The sequence below is a fragment of the Sinocyclocheilus anshuiensis genome, unplaced genomic scaffold, assembly GCF_001515605.1.
Source record: "Sinocyclocheilus anshuiensis isolate Anshui unplaced genomic scaffold, SAMN03320099.WGS_v1.1 scaffold1239, whole genome shotgun sequence".
NCBI lineage: Eukaryota > Metazoa > Chordata > Actinopteri > Cypriniformes > Cyprinidae > Sinocyclocheilus > Sinocyclocheilus anshuiensis.
The window spans coordinates 426,510-448,491 of NW_015540949.1; the positions used below are offsets into that span (position 1 = coordinate 426,510).

The following is a 21,982-nucleotide window of genomic DNA, read 5'->3' on the forward strand; positions in this document are numbered from 1 at the left end:
GTCTGTTCTAGAGGGCAGAGCTACTTTAGGTTAATAATTTCCTCTTTCTGTCCTTGGCAGGAATATTGATTTGTCTCGGTAAGTCACATGGCAAAAAGGTGTTTAATTATTACTGTGCATGAGCATTGCACTCTCATTAGGACTTTTTAAGACATTTCGACTGACTAATCACTCTTTCCGGCAGATGAAGTTGGAGGGTCTATTGTGGATTCCTGCATCTTCCACAAACCCAGACTTTGAAAAACTACAGGTTCTCATGTAAAAGGTAAAATGTGCTTCTTAATTTATTTCTTTTTTTTATTTTTGGTATGCAATGTGATTTTTTTTTATAGCGTAAAGAAACAATGTAAAATAAGTAAAGTCTATAACTATAACTATTGAACAGGATGTTTGCCATATTTTCATATTCATGTAGCAACATTAGGATTGATTTTGAGATACAGTGGGAAAAATAAGTATTGAACACATCACCATTTTTCTCAGTAAATATATTTCTAAAGGTGCTGTTGACATGAAACAGATGTCGGTAAAAACCCAAGTAATCCATACATACAAATAAATCAACAAATAGAAATTAAGAAATTAAGTAATGTGTAATAAAATAGAATGACACAGGGAAAACTACTGTACTGAACTACTGAAATTTATTTAACACTTCGTACAAAAGCCTTTGTTGGTAATGACAGCGTCAAGACGCCTCCTGTATGGAGAAACTAGTCGCATGTATTGCTCAGGTGTGATTTTGGTCCATTCTTCCAGAGTCTTCAAATCTTGAAGTTTCTGTGGGCCTCAACTCTGATCTTTAGTTCTTGTTTTCTATTGGATTCAAGTCAGGTGATTGGCTGGGCTATTCTAGCAGCTTTATTTTCTTTTTCTGAAACCAATCGAGAGTTTCCTTGGCTGTGTTTGGGATCATTGTCTTGCTGAAATGTCCACCCTTGTTTTATCTTCATCATCCTGGTATTGTAGGTGTTGGGACTGAACCAGCTAATATTAATTCCCACTGACTAGGGGCAGGATTGGTTTCTAATTACTGATAGATTTCAGCTGGTGTCTTGGCTTTCCATGCCTTTTTGCACCTCCCTTTCTTCATGTGTTCAATACTTTTTCCCTGTGTCATTCCATTTTATTACACATAACCTAATTTCTGAACTTACAGTATTTGTTTTGTATTGTTTGTATGTATGGATTACTTGGGTGGTTATGGATATCTGGTGAAAATTTCATGTCAACAGCACCTTTAGAAATATATTTACTGAGAAAAATGGTGACGTGTTCAATACTTATTTTACCTGCTGTATGCTCACATTTTCAAAAGTCAACATTAGTTGTTGTACACAAAGTGTATTGTGAGAACGTTTCATTTTTCCAACAACTGTACAACTTACAGTATGACTGATTCACAACTGAAACACACCATTTATTGTCTGCCAACTTCTTTCTCATTTCCTCATTGTCAGCCATTCTTACATAGCTATTACATATATAATTATACTGTAGTTATAATAATTTCTTATCCTTTCCAGTAAACACAGCATATTTAAGTAAATTCTGAGCTTGATTTGCTTGCTGGACCTCGTCCATGTCATTAAGCATCCTTACTATTATAACATGAATCACTGAAACTGAAAGGTTGGGTTGCTAATAACGGAAATATTTTTCCCTATCCTCTGTTTCAGATCTAAGCAAAGCCCATGAGAATGTTTGTTTTACTGGTTCTTCTCAGCCTCCAGGCAGTTGTGCACATTAAACCAGCTAAAGCCAATCAGTCCTGTAAAATAACATCTGATAGGCGTTCAGCAGACTGTAAAGGTCTACGGCTGGACCATGTGCCTATAACAAATCTGACTGCTTCTCTGGAAGAGCTCGACCTGTCTTTCAATACCATACAGGTCATCAGCAAACAAGATCTGTTCAAACTTAGTCATCTGCGAGTCCTCAAGCTTAATTTCAACAACATCTCTCTAATTGTGGATGATGCCTTTCATGGAAACATTTTTTTGGAGAATCTAAACTTATTCAATAACTCTCTGACAGAAATTCCATTCAAAGCTCTTAAGCCGCTCACAAATTTAAAGGTTTTGGAAATGTCCAATAATTTGTACACACAAGCATCTCTGGATGCTTCTTTTTTTAATTTCACAAAGTTAAAAGTGCTGTCCATTGGTGGATCGCTGATCAGTAGTTTGGGAAGCCATGACATTTATGTGTTGAAGAACATCTCATTGGACAAGTTTGCTATTAAAACTGGTACTGGTTTTAAAAGTTATGAACCTGGGTATTTCAGCAACCTCGACACAAAAAACTTGTGGTTCGATATAGCTTTTGACAAAAAACCAGATATGCTTCCTATGATATTGAAAGATCTGGCAAACAAGACTTTTGATGTGCTACGTTTCCGAAACCTTTTTGAATTTCAGTACTATACTGGTAAACATGATATTTTTAATGGCCTGCAGTATGTAAAGACTCAACTCCTAACCTTCTATCGAGGTAAATTCAATGAGGAAGTTATGAGAATGGCTCTGGTAAATTTGGAAATCAGTTCAATCAAAGGCCTGGAACTGCTGCTCATCGACTTTGCTCGTTCACAGAACAGAACACAGGGATCCAGTGTAACAAACTTGACCTTGGAAAAGCTGGTGCTCTCGTAAGTTATATTAACTACTATATTTTTCAATGTTGATTTTTAAAAAAATGCTTAAATATTTATCCTCATGTTACTGTTTTTTAATGAATGCAATTAAAAAAACACATGTATATATCAGGAACTGAAAACCAGATCCTTGTTAGAATCCTTCCATTTTCCCCAAAAACGGGTTTAAATGACATTTGTTGCTTTTACCATTACATTGTATTAAGATACTCGATTACACTTTATTTTAAGGGGTCCTTGTTACAGTGTAATTATTCATTTAAGTACTGAGTAATATTAATTAACTACTTAACTATGTACTTACTATATGGTTAGGATTATTGTTTGGCTTAGTGTTACTTGCATGTAGATATGCATAATGTATTGTTATTATAAAAGTACATGTAACGTGTTACAAAGACACCTTAAAATAAAGTATTGCCAGATACTCTACTAATATACTAAGTTGTTTTTTTGTGTGACTCAGATACTTGTAGCTTACAACAAACTGAGAGACTTAAATCAGTGAAGTCACTGACTCGTTGTTCATACGATAAAGTGTAGCTAAAGATATACATTGCTGTATTTATCAGTGGCATTTATTAAAAATAAATTAATGAAATATGTTACCACATATTTCCTGGTGTAATATATAGTTTTAAAAGTTGTAAAAACACTCTTTTTGGAAGAAATGTTTTAAATGTATTTATTATTGAAATGATCTCATCATTTGGCAGTGGAATTGCATTTCTTTTTATTTTACTTACATATTATATTTTTATTTATTATTATATTATTCCCACAACCGTCAAGATGACTAAACTAACAAACACAAACAGCATCCTAACATGTTTCACGTTATTTAAAGAGCAGGTCATATGGGTTTTTGAAAAATATCTCTTTTGCAGTTTATAACGTAGCTATCCTTAAATGAAAACAATCTGCAAAGTTGTTCATCACAAAAGTGCATGATAAATAAAGATATTGTCTCTCAAAAGAGAGAGTCGATTCTGAATCGCCTTAACGAGACGTCATATTTTCGAATCTTTTGCCTGTTACCGGTATACGTCACTGGGTAACACATTTGCATAATCCCCGCCTGCCCGAGAAATACAAACAGAGTCTGACCTGCTTACTGAAGTAGTTCTGATAATTCGCTGTGAATCCATTATTTCCATTATAAGAATGTGCAATTAATGTATACTGACGTTATTACTTCGTTTAATAATAAAGAATGTAGTGTAGCACACAGACTTTATAATCATTGTGAAATTGCTGTTTATTTTGCTGCACCAGCAGTTATAGGGTTAATGCGGGAGAGACGAGCGAGTTAGTTTGGCTGCTGCGCCTGTGATACAGCTGTTCTGCGTTCTGATTAAAAGTTAAGACAGAGCGTCTTTTGTCTGGCTGTGGGCACGATTCGCTTGCATAAGTGTTTTTGTATTTTATGTCATTATTTTAAGAATGGATTGGAGCACTATATTATTGTTTTATGTAAAGGTGCTTTGTCAATGGTAGCACTTGCTAACTTGCTCAAGGACTCCTCTCTGTGCCAATCACAACAGGCTTGGCCAGCTGACCAATCACAGCAGAGCAGGCTTATGGAAGGGAGGGGTTTGCGCCGAACTTGCTTGGAACGAATCGTTTCGAAATCATTGGCAAATGACTCTAATATTACATGTATATTCTGAGAAAATTACAATGTTTTCTGACCTTAGATGCATTTAAACCTGTTGTAGGGGACTCAGACACAATATTAGGACACTTTAAAATACCATATGGCCTGCTCTTTAAGGTAATCTACGTGTTGTTGCACAACTTCTTGCACAGCAAGTGGTGCAACTACGAACTTTACTTTGCCCAACAATTATTATATTATAATTATTTCTTAAAAGTACAAAAATAATTGTTAATGGAACCATCAAGGAATCAGAATCATTAATAGGAATTGGCATAATTGATTCTCATTCCTCTGTATGTATTTATCTTAAAGGAAAACTCATCTTAATTATTTTGATCTTGCTGTTTTGTTCTATAGGGACATCAGTAATCCAGATATAATGCGCTTCGACTGGAGCTTTACCTGGCTTAATCATGTCCGCCAATTCATTGTATGGAATTTGAACTTCAACAGCGTGCCGTGCGACTCGTGGCCGGAGATGAAAAGTGTTGAGCTTCTGGACATCTCTAACAACCAGCTGAGGGACAGTTATATTTATAACCCACTATGTGACGCTAGAAACGCACTGCACAAGCTTGAAACCTTCAACGTCAGTCGCAATCGACTTACCAGCCTCAGTGACTTGGCATCTCTGACCAAACACTTTGTCAAGCTGACTACAATCGATATGAGCCACAACCAGCTGCGATATATGGGAAACCGTGACTGTTCCTGGAGACTGACCATTACCAAAGTAATCGCTCATCATAATAGTCTGACGAGTGACAGTTCTAAGTGCCTTCCCACTTCTGTAAGCTTCCTCGATCTTTCATACAGCAGCCTAGACCAGCTTGACATGGACTATTTTAATAAGGCATCCAATCTGACCGAGCTCCTCCTCAGCGGCAACAAGATAAAGTTCATCCCTTCCGGTTGGAGGAATCCATACTTGAGGATGCTCGCTTTAGATGGGAACTCCTTTGGACTTGTTAGCATGACGTCTTTTAAGGACATGCCTAGCCTACGTATCCTGACTGCAGGCAACAACCCTTACCACTGTACCTGTGATCTCTATACCTTCATACAGGAAACCACAAGCAAGGGCAAAGTGACCATCACAGACTGGCCAAACAACTACAAGTGTTACCATCCCGAGCGTCTTCTCAACACAATGGTATCACAATACTTCCCTGGTCATTTAGCCTGTAATATCACACTCGTTATCATCATCTGCGTGTCAACAACGGCGCTCGTTGTCCTTGGTCTGACGCTTCTGTGCTACATTTTTCACGTGCCATGGTACATAAAAGCTACATACCAGATCATCAGAGCCAAGTACAGGGCCCATAAAGAAGGTTCAGGCCAGGCTGTGGACTACACCTTTCATGCTTTCATCTCTTACAGCCATGCGGATGCAGACTGGGTTCGAAACCAGCTGCTCCCTTGTCTAGAGAATTCTAAGCCTCCTTACCGCCTCTGCATCCATGAAAGAGACTTCACTCCAGGGAAGTGGATCATTGACAACATCATTGAGAACATTGAAGATAGTCGCAAGGTGTGTCCACACACATTTATGTTCTTCAAAGATGCCTGTTTACAAAAGAAACATGCAATGTCACCATTCTTAAAATTATTGGAACAAAGATTCTCCAAAATCTTTTTTAATGAAGACTTCCATCACCAAAGTGTAGTGTGGATGTAAATATCTAAGGCCTCAAATTATAGAAGCCTATTTCCATCTCAGAGTAAAAAAATAAAACGTTGATTATATATCTCAGAATTGCAACATTATTTCCCATAACTACGACTTCATATCTCACAGTTTCAACATCATACACTACCATTCAAAATTTTGGATCGATAGGATAAGCCTCTTATCTTCACCAAGGCTCCATTTATTTGATAAAAAATAACTTTAAATAATAATTTTAAATAACTGATTCATATTTTATTATATTTTAAAATGTAGCTTTTTCATCTTTCATAAATTATTCTAAAATGCTAATTTGATGCTCATAAAACATTTTTATTATTATTAATGGTAAAAACAGTTTTACTGTTTAACATTTTTTTATGGAAACCGTGATTTTTTTTTTCAGGATACTTTGATGAATAGAAAGAATTTATTTGAAATAGAAATCATTTGTACACGAATGTAAGAGTCTTTAATGTCACTTTTCATCAACTGATCCTTGCTGATTAAAAGTATTAACTTCTTTTAAAAAATCTAACTCCAAACATTTGAACAGTTGTGTATTTCACAACTGACACTTTCACAGTGTGACTATATTTTGCACCATTCAACTTATCTGACACTTGTAACTTTATATCACACAGTGTAACTTTATATGTTGCAATTGCAGCTTTATTTATATTCTTAACTTTATATTACACAGTGTGACTTTATTTCTTATTGTAAATCTCTCACAATTACCTTTTATTTATTTTTTTTATCTGAGGTGGAAATGGGCTATCATATAAAATAACCCCTAAAAAATAAATGAAAGAGCAAATAATCTAAAGTTCTGAAATATTTTATAAATTCCCAAACCGCATCCTAAAATGTTTTCTTGTTATTAAGGTAATCTTCGTGTTGTCGCGGAACTTCGTGAACAGCGAGTGGTGCAACTACGAGCTCTACTTTGCCCAACAGCGGGCCATTGGCAAGACATTCAGTGATGTCATCCTGATTGTGAAGGAGCCCATAGACCCCACTTCTCTTCCCAGTAAATTCTGCAAGCTCAAAAGGATGCTCAATACCAAAACCTACCTAGAGTGGCCCCAGCAACCAACAGAACAGAGCTTTTTCTGGGTCCAGCTGAGGAGTGTTTTGGGCCAACCAAACATCATAAGACAGCGTACGACCAGCCGGCATAGCCGCCTGTCTTCAGTGAGGTCTGTTTCCCTGATTGAGCTGCCACAGGACCAGAGTTCTGCAGGTACAGATGAAGATGGCCACCAAATCAGTGATGAGCCTTCTAAAAGATGTCAACAAACTTTAGAGAACTTGCTTGAAGGACATAAATAAGGTTATTGGTGGCAGAGATGACCAGAAAGAACATGCAGCTGTTGTTTTCCCAACATTCAGAATATGACTTGAATTATGGTAACTGATCTGCAATGATGTTAAGCTAAGATTCATCTAAACCAGTTTGTCTGCCTCGCTTGTTGCAGAAGGACTGGAAAAAGTTCATTCTGACTCATATGTTCAGTCAGTGAGCAAAAACAAGTTGACAAACCACATGCTCAACAACACACATGCTCACTCTGACAATCAATACAGTTCTATTTACTTTAGTATGCAAGTATATACTTATCTTAATTAGGGTAGTGAACTGCAATACTATTCACACACCTTATGCCAGTATATAATTGCCATTAAATAATGTTTTAATATATTTAAATTAAAATATTTAACATTTAAAATTATTTTGTAAATACAGACTCTTTTCAGATTTTATACATTCATTTTCTACCTTTCTTTGTCAGACTTTTAAATGTATCTATTTTTTGTACACATAAATGTATTTTGTATCTGTGAATTTGTGATTAAAAAATGTGATACCTTTGTTTTGATAAAAAAAAACTAATGGTAATGGCAGGATTATGAATAGATAGATGGAGAAACAGATGTGCTTGATTGATTTCTGAGGAGAAAATCATTATAAGATAAAGTTGCCATGGTTACCACATAAAATAGTATCATTCTTGTAAAAAAAAAAAAAAAGATATATTATACCGTGCCTCTTTGAAAATATATCTTATTAATTATATTAATGGCTGGCACCACAATGTTCTGTCTCAAGGCAGTTTGAATATAATTTCACTGTCATTCCATTATTCTTTATGATCTTTATTAAGCATAACCTGTGCCCCTCACTCTGAGTTTGATATCCCTGCAGCTAACTTAACATTCAACTCCAGTAATGATGTTTTTATGTCTGCTCTATTAAGTTGTAAATCATCAATCATAAAAATTTATTTTACTAAACAGATGGATCCTTGCAAATAAACAAGAAGCTATGACGCATCACGTTATCCGATTTGCGGTCTTGTATGTTTACCTTCTCACGTGATTTTTCTGAGTGGAAACATTCAGAGCGATAATAAATGTGGCAAATGTTTAGTCATCATTGTTTTGTGTGTGTTGGTGTGGGTGGTACTGCTTTTTTTTTTTTTTAATATATAAGTGATGTAGTATTACAGTTTTTGTTAATATTTTTATATTTTCTGGTTGTGCTTTACTTTTAGTAATTTTGTTGGTTTTGTTACGTTTTTTTTTAATGTCTATTATAGTCTTCATTTATTGTTATTTATAGTTTTAGTTTATTTAGTTTTAGTTATGTTAGTACTTCAGGTTAAGGCAACTAGTTTAAATAAAAAATATATTTTATATTTAAATGTATTTTAGTTAACATTTCTTTTCCTTAAAGTAATGGAAATGTTCTAATCATTTGACATCTAATCATCAACCCTGATCATACCAATTACATTTTTTTCACAAATACAATTTTATATGTCATTGATAGATTAATTCTAGTCACATTTATTACTGTGATAATGAAACACCAATTTGAGCTGCCACAAACATGCCTCACTCCGCCTCATAACATTGCGCAATATAAGATTCCTTTAGTCTGAAACAGATATCTTTTGACCTGGTTTAAACCTTAGACTGAACCAAAAATGTTTTAATAAGACGAAAAGTACTCAAGTGAAATATGAGAGAATGATGCCAAGAATTCATCTTGTTGGCCTCAAGAGAGCACACGAGTAAACATAGCAAAGCTTAACATTGAGCCTTTCCTTACAAAAAAAAAAGCAATCATCAAAATCAAAGTTATATGTGATGTGAATTAATTTGATCTTTGCCTTGATTAGTGTACTAGTAAAATAATTTCAAAATCCAAATCTAAGCATTTACCTGTGCTTAGTTGTACAAAAACTACTTAAACATGAGATAGCATTTCATGTATTTGAGCACATTGTTAGAGATCTTGGATTGTGAGTGTGCGTGATGACGTCATTGGACGTGCGTGCTGCGGTTGGAAGAAGCTCCGCCCACTTGGCTATTTCCCCCACACAGGTGAATGGACGCTATTTAATGAATGAGCACAAATAACTTTTCAAGCGCCAGTTGCCACTTCTTTGTCTAGGTAAGTTGAGAATTCTGTTTGTTTTTATAGATTTAGCCTACTAATGTTATGCTGATAACTTTCTGGAAATATTGTATATACGCCGTTATTTGTAAACATAAAGTTGACAATGGTTTAAGACGTTTAAGAATAAATGCCACTTTAATATAATTGTTTAATGTTGTCAAAGGTTAATGCATGTAATGAGACCCTTTCATTTAAAAATATTACTTGGCACATAGATAACTCTCCATGTAATACGAATAAGGCAGTTTTTACTACATAAGCCTACTTGCATATTGTTACCAATATGAGTGATTCTTGTAGGCTACTTTCTCATTCAATGTTACTTTCTTCTATATGAGACTTTAGATTTAATAGCCGCATAATATTAAAGGCCTATATGCCTTAATGGTGGATAAATAGTCTCTGAGCCTTTAGTTCATACAAAAGACTAATTGAATAATTGATGTATACCTGTCTTCCATCTCCCTCATGATTGTCATCAGCCTGCCAGTGCCAAAAGGCCTGTTCGCTCACAGATATTAGATTCCCCAGTGGCTGTGTAACCCCATTCTTGGGGAGATGGTGGGGCCCCTGGGGTCAGCAGGTGTCTGTGCAAACAGTACATGCTTTTAAGAATCGAAAAGGGCTATGCATTTTCACAAAATGTGCATTTATTGAATACAGACAATGCATTCAAATGAATTTGAGCATGTATTCCACTAAAACACCAGCGTAGATCCTCAGGTGTTCACATGTGGACTGTTAGACTTGGAGATTGCGAAATGTTTTTCTTTTTTTCCAGATTATATTTTCTAAAGAGAAAAACAACAACATGGTTTCAAAACTGGAAGCAGCAATGGAAGGCCTGATTAAAGTGTTCCACACATACTCTTCCAAAGAAGGAGACAAGTACAAGCTAAGCAAAGCCGAGCTCAAGAGTTTGCTTCAGGGAGAACTCAGTGACTTTTTAGCAGTAAGTTTTAGCCATATTAAGTAGCATTAACATTCAGTAACATTAATATCTCACATGCATAATAGAAGAATAACTGTGTGTCCTGTTGTAGGCAAGCAAAGACCCCATGGTTGTGGAGAAGATCATGTCTGATTTGGATGAGAACCAGGATGGAGAAGTGGACTTTCAGGAGTTTGTTGTGCTGGTGGCTGCTCTCACAGTAGCATGTAATGAATTCTTTGTAGAGAGCATGAAGAATTAATGTTTTTCCATGTCTCTCTTCAGCTGTGTGACATTTTGTAAATGTTATTTATCAGAAATAAAGACTCTAGTGATATGCAGACAATGTGTGTGTATGGAATATGGAAGTACAGTTGTGGAAGTGAACCGTCAAGTGTGCACAAGATGCAATGTTTTGTTTGGAGCCAGTGGTTCTCAACCGAAGGGTGCAATATTACTTAAAATGTTTTACAATAAGACAAAACAGCGTAAAATAAGCTAAAACACATTATCAAGATTTAAACTGACATTATATTTCTTCTGTTGTTCCCTTGACAATTTATTCTTATTTAAGAACCAGCAGGATTCCCACTGTCTTGAAACACCTACATATAATGAGGGAATTTTGAAAGAGTGATTTCCAGACCTGGAAACGTCATTGAAATCAAATCCTAAAAGATCTTTAACTTTTAATGAAACTTTGACCTCTAAAATAGTTTATTTGGTAAAAAAAAGTGTATTTGTGAGTTTTAAACCCTGTAATCACAAATGTCTAGAAAAGTCATGTAAATTAATTGATGTAAATCCTGAAAAACAATGTAAATGTATCATGGAATTAAATAGTTAATTAAATTACTTTATTTAACCATTCTAATACATCAACACTTCTAGTTGAAATGAGCAAAGAAATTAGTCTCTGTGACTGCAGCATACTTTACATACTAGAAATATCATGGGGGCTTTACAATACTGTCTTCGAAGGTTTGACCTGATTTTATTCTAAGAGTGCCATCTATAGGTTAAAAAAAGACATGTCAGCCTTTTCATTAAAAAGTGTTTTATGTTTTTATTTACAAATAGAACATTCATATATCTGCGGTCATACAGTAGATTCTGGGTCTGAATATGTCTTTTGTAATAGAGATGAACCATAGACTATAGCAATTTTGCCCAGTGTAATATAAATCCAGTGCCTTAAAAACGATAATTAAATAAATAAAATAAAAAAACAAAACAGTTTGAGCATCTTATGTTTTTAATAGTTAAAAACTTAAAATCATATATTAAAATTTCGAATTTAAAAGAAAAATTTTCCTCTCTCCTATTCAGACAAAATCTCATTTAAAATGTGAGAGTTTTTGCTTATAAGTGAAGGAAAGCATGACGGGAAGAAATGACTGACAATGAGCTATTAATGGGTCACTCTGGAAAACGGAAAATCAGACTTCTAATTTCAGTTTTCAAATGTCAGATGGTTTGTGTGACGGTTCATTTAAGGGCATTTTATTCATAAAATGTTACTGTTAATCTAATTATGTGGTTGTGATTCAGAACTTGGATTGGAATATCTTGGTGTATGTTGTTTCATTCAGCTCTGTGCTTCTTTGGGCTTGACGGCCACCAGTACCAGGTTTCGTGGGGAAAAGGCAGCATCAAAGAGTGGGATGAGTTTACTCTGGAAACCTAAATATGAAAATACAAAGATGAATTCTAATTATACAATAAGGGAATTTTGAAAGACTGATTTCTACACCTGGAAAAGTGATCATGGAAAAAGGTAATGGAAACTTTATTGAATATAAGTTAAGCCAAGATCTAAAATATTTTATTTTGTAGATACTGATATTTTTGAGTAAAAAAATAGCTGTAATCACAACTGACTAGAAAAGTCATGTAAATAAATGATAAATATTAATAAATTAATCATTAAGTTAATGAAACTTTTGAGATGTCTATCTCTGTAAAAACACACACAATATAAAAATAATAATTAATAAAATAATAAAAAAATGTATATTTTAATTGCATAACCAAACATGTCAGAAAAATACAGCTGTGTAAAAAGAAAAAAGCTAATTTGGTCATTTTCAGTTCTTCATATGAGTGACTGGCTCTGCATTATTTACCTCTCTCCTGCAGGAAAATCATTCTGTCCAGTAACACTAGAGTTTCCACCACAGGTGCGAGGAGAAGAACCAGGCTGAAGTACGCCACCACTTTACCCTGGTGCGCTAGCATTGCATCCACAGCGACAGGGTCAAATGGGAGATCAGCAGGTAGGCCCACCCGTGGCAATGCCAAACGAGCATACCTGTGATAAAACAAAAGATAAAATTATAATGCAGCTGTCTAGTATCTCAGATGTACTTGAAAATATGAGTTTAACATGTGTCATAGAGATTTAGATTATTTCATTTAAGTCTACTGAACTAGTTTCTCAAGTCCTTCCCATTCCAGGCACTGAAGCTCGGTGGTGAGTCACATATACGCCAGTTCTTTAAAGGGGTCATGAACTGAGAAACCAAAATTCCCTTGATCTTTTCCCATATAAGAGGTCATTGTACTATAAAAACATCCTGTAAGTTTCAGAACTCAAAACTTTCTCGTCAGTCTAAAAACAGCTAATATTGAAGGCAGTCTGCCAAAATGACAGCTTTTAGAATGTTCTACTCTATGACTACGTTTACATGGACATCAGTAATCTAATTATTTACCTTATTCTAAATAAGACAATATTATGATTAAGGTGTTTACATGAGGTGCTTTTAGAATATTCCTTTCATCTTCCCGTTTTACATGTTATAGTACATAGATCGACTAATGGCACACGTCATTACGTCCCCATGTGGCGCCATCATACCCTCCAGAATTTCACATTTATACATATAGTTCGTCTTTATTATGATGCCATATACAGTTTTGGGTTTTTAATTTTACAAAAGCTTCAATGCAGTCAATTATTTGTCATGCTGTACGTGCATACAGACGACGGCATTGTTGAAGTCAGATTACTGTTGTCCATGTAAACATACTGTATGATGTAATAGTGTGGAGAAGCAGAAGATCAACGCTTGCTTGTACATCGATGCCCGTTTAGCCCCGCCCACCGATTCGTGCATGTAGTGTTTACGAGGCGAATGCGCAGGTCTATGCAGAAACCAAATGATAAAGATGGCTCTGAAGACAACAAGACGCTGTGCAGTGCCAACTTGTGGCAAAAAATAGTCTTTACATTGCCTTCCATCTGATCCCAACATTAGGAAAAAGTGGATGAACTTTATTTTTAATGAAGTTAAAGACCACGTCAGTAAGAACTCTGTCTTTTGTTCACTTCATTTTACCGCAGGTTCGTTTACAAACAAGGCACAATTCGACGCAGGATCTTCAGAAAGACTGAAACTAAAAGACGATGCTGTGCCGACTATATTACTGTTGCAACAGACAAGTGTAATTGTTTTTATTACGTGGTCACTATTGCTTTGTCTGTTAAACAGATTGTTTGAAATGAGCATTTATGCGGTTTTAACCTAAAACACAACAGCATCCATCTGTGAAGGATGTAGGCTGTCAACATACACAGGTGTTAGCCAATCATAGCAGTGGGTGTTTACTTCCGAGTCTACAATCCTCCACGCCTATTCAAACAGAGTGTTCTGATGAAGGGGGTCAAAAACAGTACAGAAAATTGCCTATTGTTTCAAAATTATGTTTTTTGATGTAAAAAATCTTGATAACACTATAAGCGGACCTCAGAGAACAGTGCAAAATAATAAACAGAGGCAGTTCACCCCCTTTAAAGATATTATTATTCTTAAATATAACAATAAAGGCACCAACTCCGAAAATGACAGTGCGTGGGCTTTCCTAACAGTCTGAACTCCTGGTCTGCGCATATCGGGCCTCTCCGCTCTGATGATGCTTTCTAAGATTGCTCTGTAGCAGTGTGTCCTCAGTAAGCCGCTCTCCTCTCTCAGTCGGTGGAGATAGTCCTCTATTGCATGACACGCTCCCTCTCGTGCCTTATAAGACAACTGGTGCCCTGGTAATCCACGTACCCAGTCACTCATCGGATAACCAAATTCTAAACTGGAATCCACCACAGTGTCTGCAGAAAATGGGGGCTGGAAAACGCCAGGAGGGTTTGGGTTCTCCTGGGTTGAGATTTTCATGTAGCAGCAAGCGACAGATGTGATGACCTGAACGTGAGGGCAGGTGGCGAAATGACGCAGAAGTGTAGAGCTAAGGTCTCCACAAGCATGAAGACCGGTGAGTACAAAACAACCAGGTTTTTTGGCATCACAATCAGTAACTGGTACGGTTTTACAGGTAAGCATTTCGGTCGCCATCCCTGATGGAAAAACCCCAGTGTTTATTTGGGCTACGGAGTCTGAAGTATTGATGTCAGTTTTTTGAGTCAGCAATGTATTTTGTAACTCTTCTGCTTTGATTTGGCATGAATGCGGCTCTAGATTCAGCTCCTCCACCAGCTGTTTCTTTTCATATGGCCCAGTGGTTGCTCCAATACTGTCACTTTCAGTTGCTGTCACACCAAGCTGCTGAATGAAGACATCCCATGAAGCCTTTGGGTTGACCCAGCCCACCACATGACGAGAAGAAGGATCAGGTGCAGAATGAAGACTTTGAGCGTTTCCTGACTACAACAGAGACAATGATGAGAAAACCTGTGGTTTACACAGTTAAGATGCAAAATAAAATAAAAAATAATTTCAAAAAACATGGTCTGAGTGATAATGCAAGCTATGTGTGTGTGTATCAATCTTTATGTAATATCAAAACAATGTTTACAAAATAGAAAATACATAATTAACAGATTATTTAATAGAATACTTTATGAGTGTCATACCTTTTGATTCTCTTTGGCGAGTGTCAATAGAAGCTGTCTATCAAATTTGGTAGCCATGAAAACAAGGTTAGGGTCAGCCTCAATTCCAGTGACATCCAGGCCGAGTCCAAAAGACAAAAACCGTGTCAAATGGCCCTGGAGGGATGGATCAAATTAAAGTGAGTAATTTGCATATTTATAATTTAAAGACTGGCATTTTTACAATAATAAAATTAAGCAAGACATTACTGTACCTGTCCAGACCCAACATCAACCACACAGCTACAGTTAGCCTGATCACACAACTTCTTGACCAGCTAGGAGAGACAGTTCAGCAGGAAAAAAAAACATTTTAAATGATCTTTAGATTATCAAATAGTCTTAATGGAGTCATATTTCTTTAATAACGGCATTCAGAATCTTTCCACATTGACATTACATGCAGTATAATGTATCCATACCGTGCCTAGTCGGCAGATTTCGTGCTGCTTCTTGGGCTTGACGTGTTTACGGAAAATGTGTCCTAACAAAGAACTCTGACTCTGGTTCGACTGAAACTCCTCTGGCACTGCTGCACCTGTGTCCTGACCGTGCCCACCTGGTGCTTTACGTGGAAACGACAGCGCGTGTGCTGCTGTCCGCAGTGCCAGTAAGGACAGAGGCCACACAGATGGGTACCTAACAGACAGAATAAATACAACACCTTTGAATTTACTTCCATTTATATGTTTACTATATAAAATAGTTCAAATGTATTATATGTTGAACTTTTAAAAAAAGAAAGTCACACACACATATATATACAGGTGCATCTCAAAAAATTTGAATATCGTGAAAAAGTTTTTTTTTTTTGTAACTTATTTCAAAAAGTGAAACTTTCATATATTCTAGATTCATTACATATAAAGTAAAATTTTCAAAAGTTGTTTTTTTTGTTTTAAATTTTGATGATTAGACCTTACAGCTCATGAAAGTCAAAAATATTTACATTTGAGTTTCATTAAATTACCATCCCTACAGTATAAATTCCGGTTATCTCTTGTTCTTTGAAACCACAATAATGGGGAAGATTGCTGACTTGGCAATGGTCCAGAAGACAATCATTGACACCCTCCACAAAGAGGGTAAGTCACAGAAGTCATTACTGAAAGGGGTGGCTGTTCATAGAGTGCTGTATCAAAGCATGTTAAATGATTTGTATCGTGAAAAGCGCTATATAAATAAACTTTAATTGAAATGCAAAGTTGACTGGAAGGAAGAAATTGGACAGGAAAAGGTGCACAAGCAACAAGGATGACCGCAAGCTTGAGAATACTTTTTCACGATATTCAAATTTTTTTAGATGCACGCACCTGTATCTATATATACAGTGGTGGCCAAAATGATTAGAACACCTGACAGATCTGAAAATATTGAAATTTTTTTTGCCTCCAAAACATGATTTCATTTCATAATGTTCATGAAACATGCAGATGGTTGCTCTGAGCACAACAAATATCAGATGGAGTCGTACTGTTTTTATCCACTTTTAAATTTTATATTTGGTATGTCCTATATATATATATATATATATATATATATATATTAGGTATATTAATGTATGTTTGATTATGAGGGAATATACAAGATAATTATAGTTAACAAACAAAAACCAAGAAAGAAACAAAACATTAACTGAAATAAAATAAAACAAAAAAACGTTTAATAAAAAAAAATAATTAAAAAATACACTAATGAAAATGACAAAAAAAACTCCATAAAATACTACAATTTTAAACAAAATTAAAATGAAAACAGAAAATAAAATATAAATCAAAATCAAAATAACAATAAAACCATAAAAGCATCACAATGACACTAAAATAACACTGGTACAATAAGCAATTTTGATATTGTGTTTGATCACCACTTGATGTCCAATGTAAAATATTGGTCCCAACGCAAAACCAGTTTTTGCATACAACAAATTTCCTTGCATTCTAAGTATATATTTGATCACTTCATGCATTTCTATCTGAAGAGTTCAGATGCAAAAGCGTCTATGTGCTGTCTGAAATTTTCATCTAAAATGAGCATTTTTTAATCAGGCTCCTATGTTTAGGTTCAGTAATTTTACTCTAATGGCAATGTATAGGTCCTTCTTCTAGGCAATTAATGTGAAATGACTAAATATAGGAGCCTGATAAAAATGCTAATTTTAGAAGAAAATTACAGGCTTTTGTATCTGAACTCTTCATCTATTTATCTCAAAGCTTTTTCTACAGGCAAATGCTCCAAAGTGGATTTTGAGCAATGTTCTGGCTTTGTAACATTATCTTAATTTAAGGCAACTAGAGACAGATACAAAGAATAAACTCATTTACCGTCTGTCCTTAATCTCTTTATCCAGCAGCAGATCAGCGATCTGTGGGGGTGTAAGATCACCGAGGGCGTCCTGCCAGCTCACAGGCAGAGTGTCCCACAAACTCTCACTGAAGAACTCCTGCGTGGACGCACAAACACAGATACACTTTCACATGCACATAAATATTTCAGCTGAAAGAAACCCCGCGGCTTGACACGGGATTATCCGTTTACTGTTACACTCACACTTGAATTCTTGACAAACTTCACAACATAGCAGTTTATAATGCACAAACACTGAAATAGTACAAGAAGTTGTTGATTTATTACTATTATGTAGGAGTCTGATATGTGGCTGTAGGTTGACAGGAGCGAAGTCAGCTTCTCAGCTAGTTCTCTTTGCTCCTGCTCTGAAAAAGCCGCCACAAACATTTCTTCAGCACTAAAAACACCATGCAGGTTTAACTGGGTGCCCTTCAATATTCCGAGAAGTCATTTAATATAGAAACTTCAGTGGGAACGTATTAAGACTTGTTAATGGTGTTTACATGTAGCAATCCGACCACACGGGTCCGCAGGCGCACCGCCTAGTGATGTCCGATTCGTGAACAAATCAATGATTCGGTTGAACTGATTCACAAAACCGACCTAAACGATTCACGATTGGGAGTTGACTCTTACTTGATTACGAACAATGCAGTTGTGTGTATGTTTTTTTTTTTTTTGGTACTAAAAATTTGTGTAAAAAAAATGTATTATGATATACCATAATCACCTTAATAATAAAAACGGCGTCGAAAACTTAATAAACAGTAAACAGACACCTTTAGAATCACTGAAGTAGGTTTTGAACTGGTTCTTTGAAATGAACTGTTCGAAAGAATCGAACTTCCCATAACCGTTAAACTCCGACCCGGAAGTACATATGCAGTCACACGTACGACATGCTTGTTTTGAATACAATCATAGGAAAAAAAAAATCAAAGATCGCCGTTTTGGGGCAAATAATGGTATGTGTTAGGAAATGTTGAAAGTTTATGTCTATACGTTATAGAATCGCACAATTTATTTCGCTAGCGAATTGGCTAGATAAATTGTCCATCATGGAAATTTGATTTGATATGCAATTCAAGAGCAATGTTCATAATCAGTTTATTTTAAAGACATTAACGACCTGTTATTTTTATCCAAAACTTACAAGACTCAGGAACTGTAACAAAAATCAAAATGTCAAGTGTGTCTAGTAAAACTGTCAACTGTCCCTATATTGTGAATAGATGCTATTGTCTTTGTATAGCTTTAAAAACATCGTTTATAAAGGGGGTTTCAGACTTTTACATGCCACGTTCAACCAATATGATTCGTCGTCTGAGCTTATTTTAAAAGACATCTATATATTTTAATGTATAAAGACCAATTTTATACAGTGAAATTTTTTATTTATTGGTTTATTTAATAGGGACCATGCATATTCGTGAACATTGTTGTATAAATATACACCATGTAAATATGCCAGAATTAGTAACAATAACTACTTTTCATCTGCAGTCCCTAGGCAGGTAACATAAAACTAACATAAAGACAGCCAACAATAATACAACATTCATTCACTATAAATGAAAAGATACACATAATGGTGACATATACATTGACAATAAACAACAAAACAAAACAGAAATACATGATGGAGAAGACATTGTTCATCCACCTCTATACTACACTCAATTTAACAGTGAAAGTGTATGGGTGATAAATGTGTGACAATTCAAAATGAATACATCTCTGGTTTTCTAGAAGCCACTGTTTTAAGTGAGTTTTAAAGGTGTTGAATGTAGGACACTCTCGTATTGGGAGGGGCAAACTATTCCAGAGTTTACCGCCTATTATTGACAATACGTTTTGTCCAAAAGTGGTACACCTAAATGGTATCACACAGTCCCCATGTACAGAGGCCCGTGTGCTACCGCCGCTTTCAAGTCTTTGGAAAAAGCCATGCAGCGGAGGGGGGGCAAGATTATGTAACACTTTATATACCAAACAATCATACTTGAAACGTTTGAAATTGTCAAAGCTTAAAAATTTATGTCTCTCTAAGATGTCGCAATGGTGGAATGACAATGCCTTTTTATCAAAAGTTTTTATGGCTTTCTTAAATAGAGATTCAATACTTTTAAGAGTAGTTGTGCTAGTTAATGACCAATTTCCAATTTGTAACTCAATATGTGAAAAGATCATAGTATATAGGAACAACTTGGCAGCTTTGGTGTCAAGAATCAAGAAACCTTGTTTAAAATTCTGCAAATTGAATTTAACTTTATTTGCCACCTTTTTTACATGACGTTTAAATGTTAAGGTGGAGTCATATGTGACTCCTAGATACTTGAAATCATTAACAATATCAAGCTCCTGTCCTCTAAGGAACACATTAGAATGTGACACCTTCATATTTTGTTTGGTAAACGCCATACAAACAGTTTTTTTGGTGTTTAGGTAGAGACATGACTTAGTAAGCCAGTCATCAATGTGAGCCATTGCAGATGTAAGTGTGGATGCTATCTCTTGGTAGTTCTTAGCATATGTAAAAATTACAGCATCATCTGCATACATCTGAACATCAACATTTTTACATGCCTCTGGCAAATCATTTATATACAATGTAAACAGGATTGGACCAAGTATGGAGCCTTGGGGGACCCCTACTGGACATTCACAGAATGGAGACTTTGAATCATTAATACGAACACATTGCTTTCTACTGGACAGATATGATTTTATCCAGTTGAGAGCTTGTTCAGAGAAATTGAAATATGTTAATTTAGATAAAAGAACTTCATGATTAACAGTATCAAAAGCCCGCTTTAGGTCTAGAAAGACAGCACCAACATAAGAACTCCTATCTAGGTAGCCTTTAACCTTTTCCAAAAACAAACAATTAGCTGTTTCTGTTGAGTGATGAGCCCTGAACCCAAATTGCATAGGGTGAAATAAATTATTGCTTTTATTGAGATGTTGAATTAGTAATTTAGCCACCCATTTTTCGACTATTTTAGAAACAACAGGCAAAATACTGATTGGCCGATAATTGGCCATATCTGATCTTTCACCTGACTTAAAAATGGGTGTGACCAGGGCCATCTTCCATGCTGATGGCACAATGGATTGTCTTAAAGACTGATTAATCAAATATGTAATAGGCTGTAGAAGGATCTCTTTATGCCTTTTTAAAAAATTAGTATCAAGGCCATAGATATCCATGGCCTTAGAATTCTTTAAGCCACTGATAGTATTTGCTACTTCTATGTCAGTTATTTCTTGTAGGTGGAAAATCGGCTGTGCATAATTAATGGAACAAATAGAATAGCTAGGTGAATTAAAAAATTGAGTTATTTCATAAACAGAGTCTAAAAAAAATTTGTTTAATTCTGTAGATATGATGATCGGATTTGTAACTAATTCAGTGTTGATTTTCAACTCTAAATATTTATTGTTATAATTCTGTTTTCTGCCAATCAGCTTGTTGATGGTTTGCCATATCTTCTTCCCATTTCCTCTTGCCTCTTCAATAGTATCAATGAAGAAGTTGGCTTTAGCTTGTCTTAGCCTTTTTATTACTTTATTTCTTAAGGAGGTAAATTTTTGTCGGTCTATTGTAAGACCTGTTTTTAAAGATTGTTTCAATAATTGATCTCTTTCCTTCATAAGTTTCCTACACTCTTCATTTAGCCAGGGCAATATATCCCTGCTTTTCTTTTGACTCCGCTTTCTGAGGTAGGGCCCCATAACTTTCTTAATTGTTGATGTAAATTGGTCACAGTCACTCTCCAGATCACCTTTAGAGAGGACCCCGTTCCAATCAATCTCTCTTAGTGCTACCCCAAGGTTTTCCTGTTGACTAATTGGAACTGATTCATATTTACATATTGGTGTGGCTGAGGAATGAAAACGATGTCTTTTTAACTTCCTGGAAAAAAGAATGATATTGTGATCTGACAGCCCTGTCACTAAATTATAGGTCTTAGTAATTCTTTCCCTTGTTTAAAATTCTGCAAATTGAATTTATTTAAATGTTATTATAAAGATGTGTAAAATATTATTTGGATCATTTTGTAAAATATTATTTAGTTTGTTTCTGTTACATAGTTACTTTTTTACGATTCATTGTAGTATTGTACTGTATTATTTATTTAATATTTGTATTAGTTATTTATTGTTAATAAATAATTAATAAATCTTTTTTTTAATTATTTCAAATTTTTTAAGTCAATTATTTATTTAGTTAATTTTTATTAAATATATCTTGTTAATTATTTTTTATTATTTAAACATTTTGGGGAACCATTAGGCCACTTTGGGGAAGTCGTGGCCTAATGGTTAGAGAGTCGGACTCGTAACCCAAAGGTTGCAGGTT

General features: G+C 35.2%; 3 protein-coding genes and 1 pseudogene across 5 annotated transcripts in view; 3 read left to right on the forward strand and 1 right to left on the reverse strand.

Moving 5' to 3' along the window:
* The window catches only part of LOC107689857 (toll-like receptor 2), a 9,497-nt gene extending 1,833 nt beyond the window's left edge, over window positions 1-7,664 (forward strand). Inside the window, exons 2-6 of one of the 3 annotated variants that reach the window (XM_016488028.1) lie at window positions 61-78; window positions 185-265; window positions 1,680-2,650; window positions 4,674-5,850; window positions 6,877-7,664. In XM_016488028.1, the coding sequence (XP_016343514.1) occupies window positions 1,695-2,650; window positions 4,674-5,850; window positions 6,877-7,323 (2,580 nt within the window). In that variant the 5' untranslated portion in view covers window positions 61-78; window positions 185-265; window positions 1,680-1,694 and the 3' untranslated portion in view covers window positions 7,324-7,664. The remainder of the gene's footprint in view (window positions 1-60; window positions 79-184; window positions 266-1,679; window positions 2,651-4,673; window positions 5,851-6,876) is intronic. The other 2 variants (XM_016488027.1, XM_016488029.1) reach the window with 2 other exon arrangements.
* A 1,691-nt stretch (window positions 7,665-9,355) lies between these two features.
* On the forward strand, window positions 9,356-10,756 carry s100a1 (S100 calcium binding protein A1). Its single transcript, XM_016488086.1, has 3 exons — window positions 9,356-9,451; window positions 10,239-10,409; window positions 10,501-10,756. The coding sequence occupies exons 2-3, from the start codon at window positions 10,269-10,271 to the stop codon at window positions 10,648-10,650; spliced, it is 291 nt and encodes a 96-aa protein (XP_016343572.1). The 5' UTR covers window positions 9,356-9,451; window positions 10,239-10,268; the 3' UTR covers window positions 10,651-10,756.
* A 608-nt stretch (window positions 10,757-11,364) lies between these two features.
* mettl25b (methyltransferase like 25B) lies at window positions 11,365-18,163 on the reverse strand. Its single transcript, XM_016488030.1, has 8 exons — window positions 17,905-18,163; window positions 17,595-17,713; window positions 15,693-15,909; window positions 15,486-15,548; window positions 15,253-15,387; window positions 14,226-15,043; window positions 12,515-12,699; window positions 11,365-12,071 (listed from the first exon to the last, which is right to left on the reverse strand). The coding sequence occupies exons 1-8, from the start codon at window positions 18,004-18,006 to the stop codon at window positions 11,977-11,979; spliced, it is 1,734 nt and encodes a 577-aa protein (XP_016343516.1). The 5' UTR covers window positions 18,007-18,163; the 3' UTR covers window positions 11,365-11,976.
* A 351-nt stretch (window positions 18,164-18,514) lies between these two features.
* The window catches only part of LOC107689909 (interferon-stimulated 20 kDa exonuclease-like 2), a 6,770-nt pseudogene continuing 3,302 nt past the window's right edge, over window positions 18,515-21,982 (forward strand).

Bases quoted from the DNA above. Each gene is read 5' to 3' on its own strand.
- s100a1 (XM_016488086.1), top strand. From the start codon at position 10,269: ATGGTTTCAAAACTGGAAGCAGCAATGGAAGGCCTGATTAAAGTGTTC. The intron at 10,410-10,500 runs GTAAGTTTTAGC...GTCCTGTTGTAG, and splicing joins AACTCAGTGACTTTTTAGCA to GCAAGCAAAGACCCCATGGT.
- mettl25b (XM_016488030.1), bottom strand. From the start codon at position 18,006: ATGTTTGTGGCGGCTTTTTCAGAGCAGGAGCAAAGAGAACTAGCTGAG. The intron at 15,044-15,252 runs GTATGACACTCA...TCTCTGTTGTAG, and splicing joins TCGCCAAAGAGAATCAAAAG to TCAGGAAACGCTCAAAGTCT. The intron at 12,072-12,514 runs GTAAATAATGCA...TTTCATATTTAG, and splicing joins GATTTTCCTGCAGGAGAGAG to GTTTCCAGAGTAAACTCATC.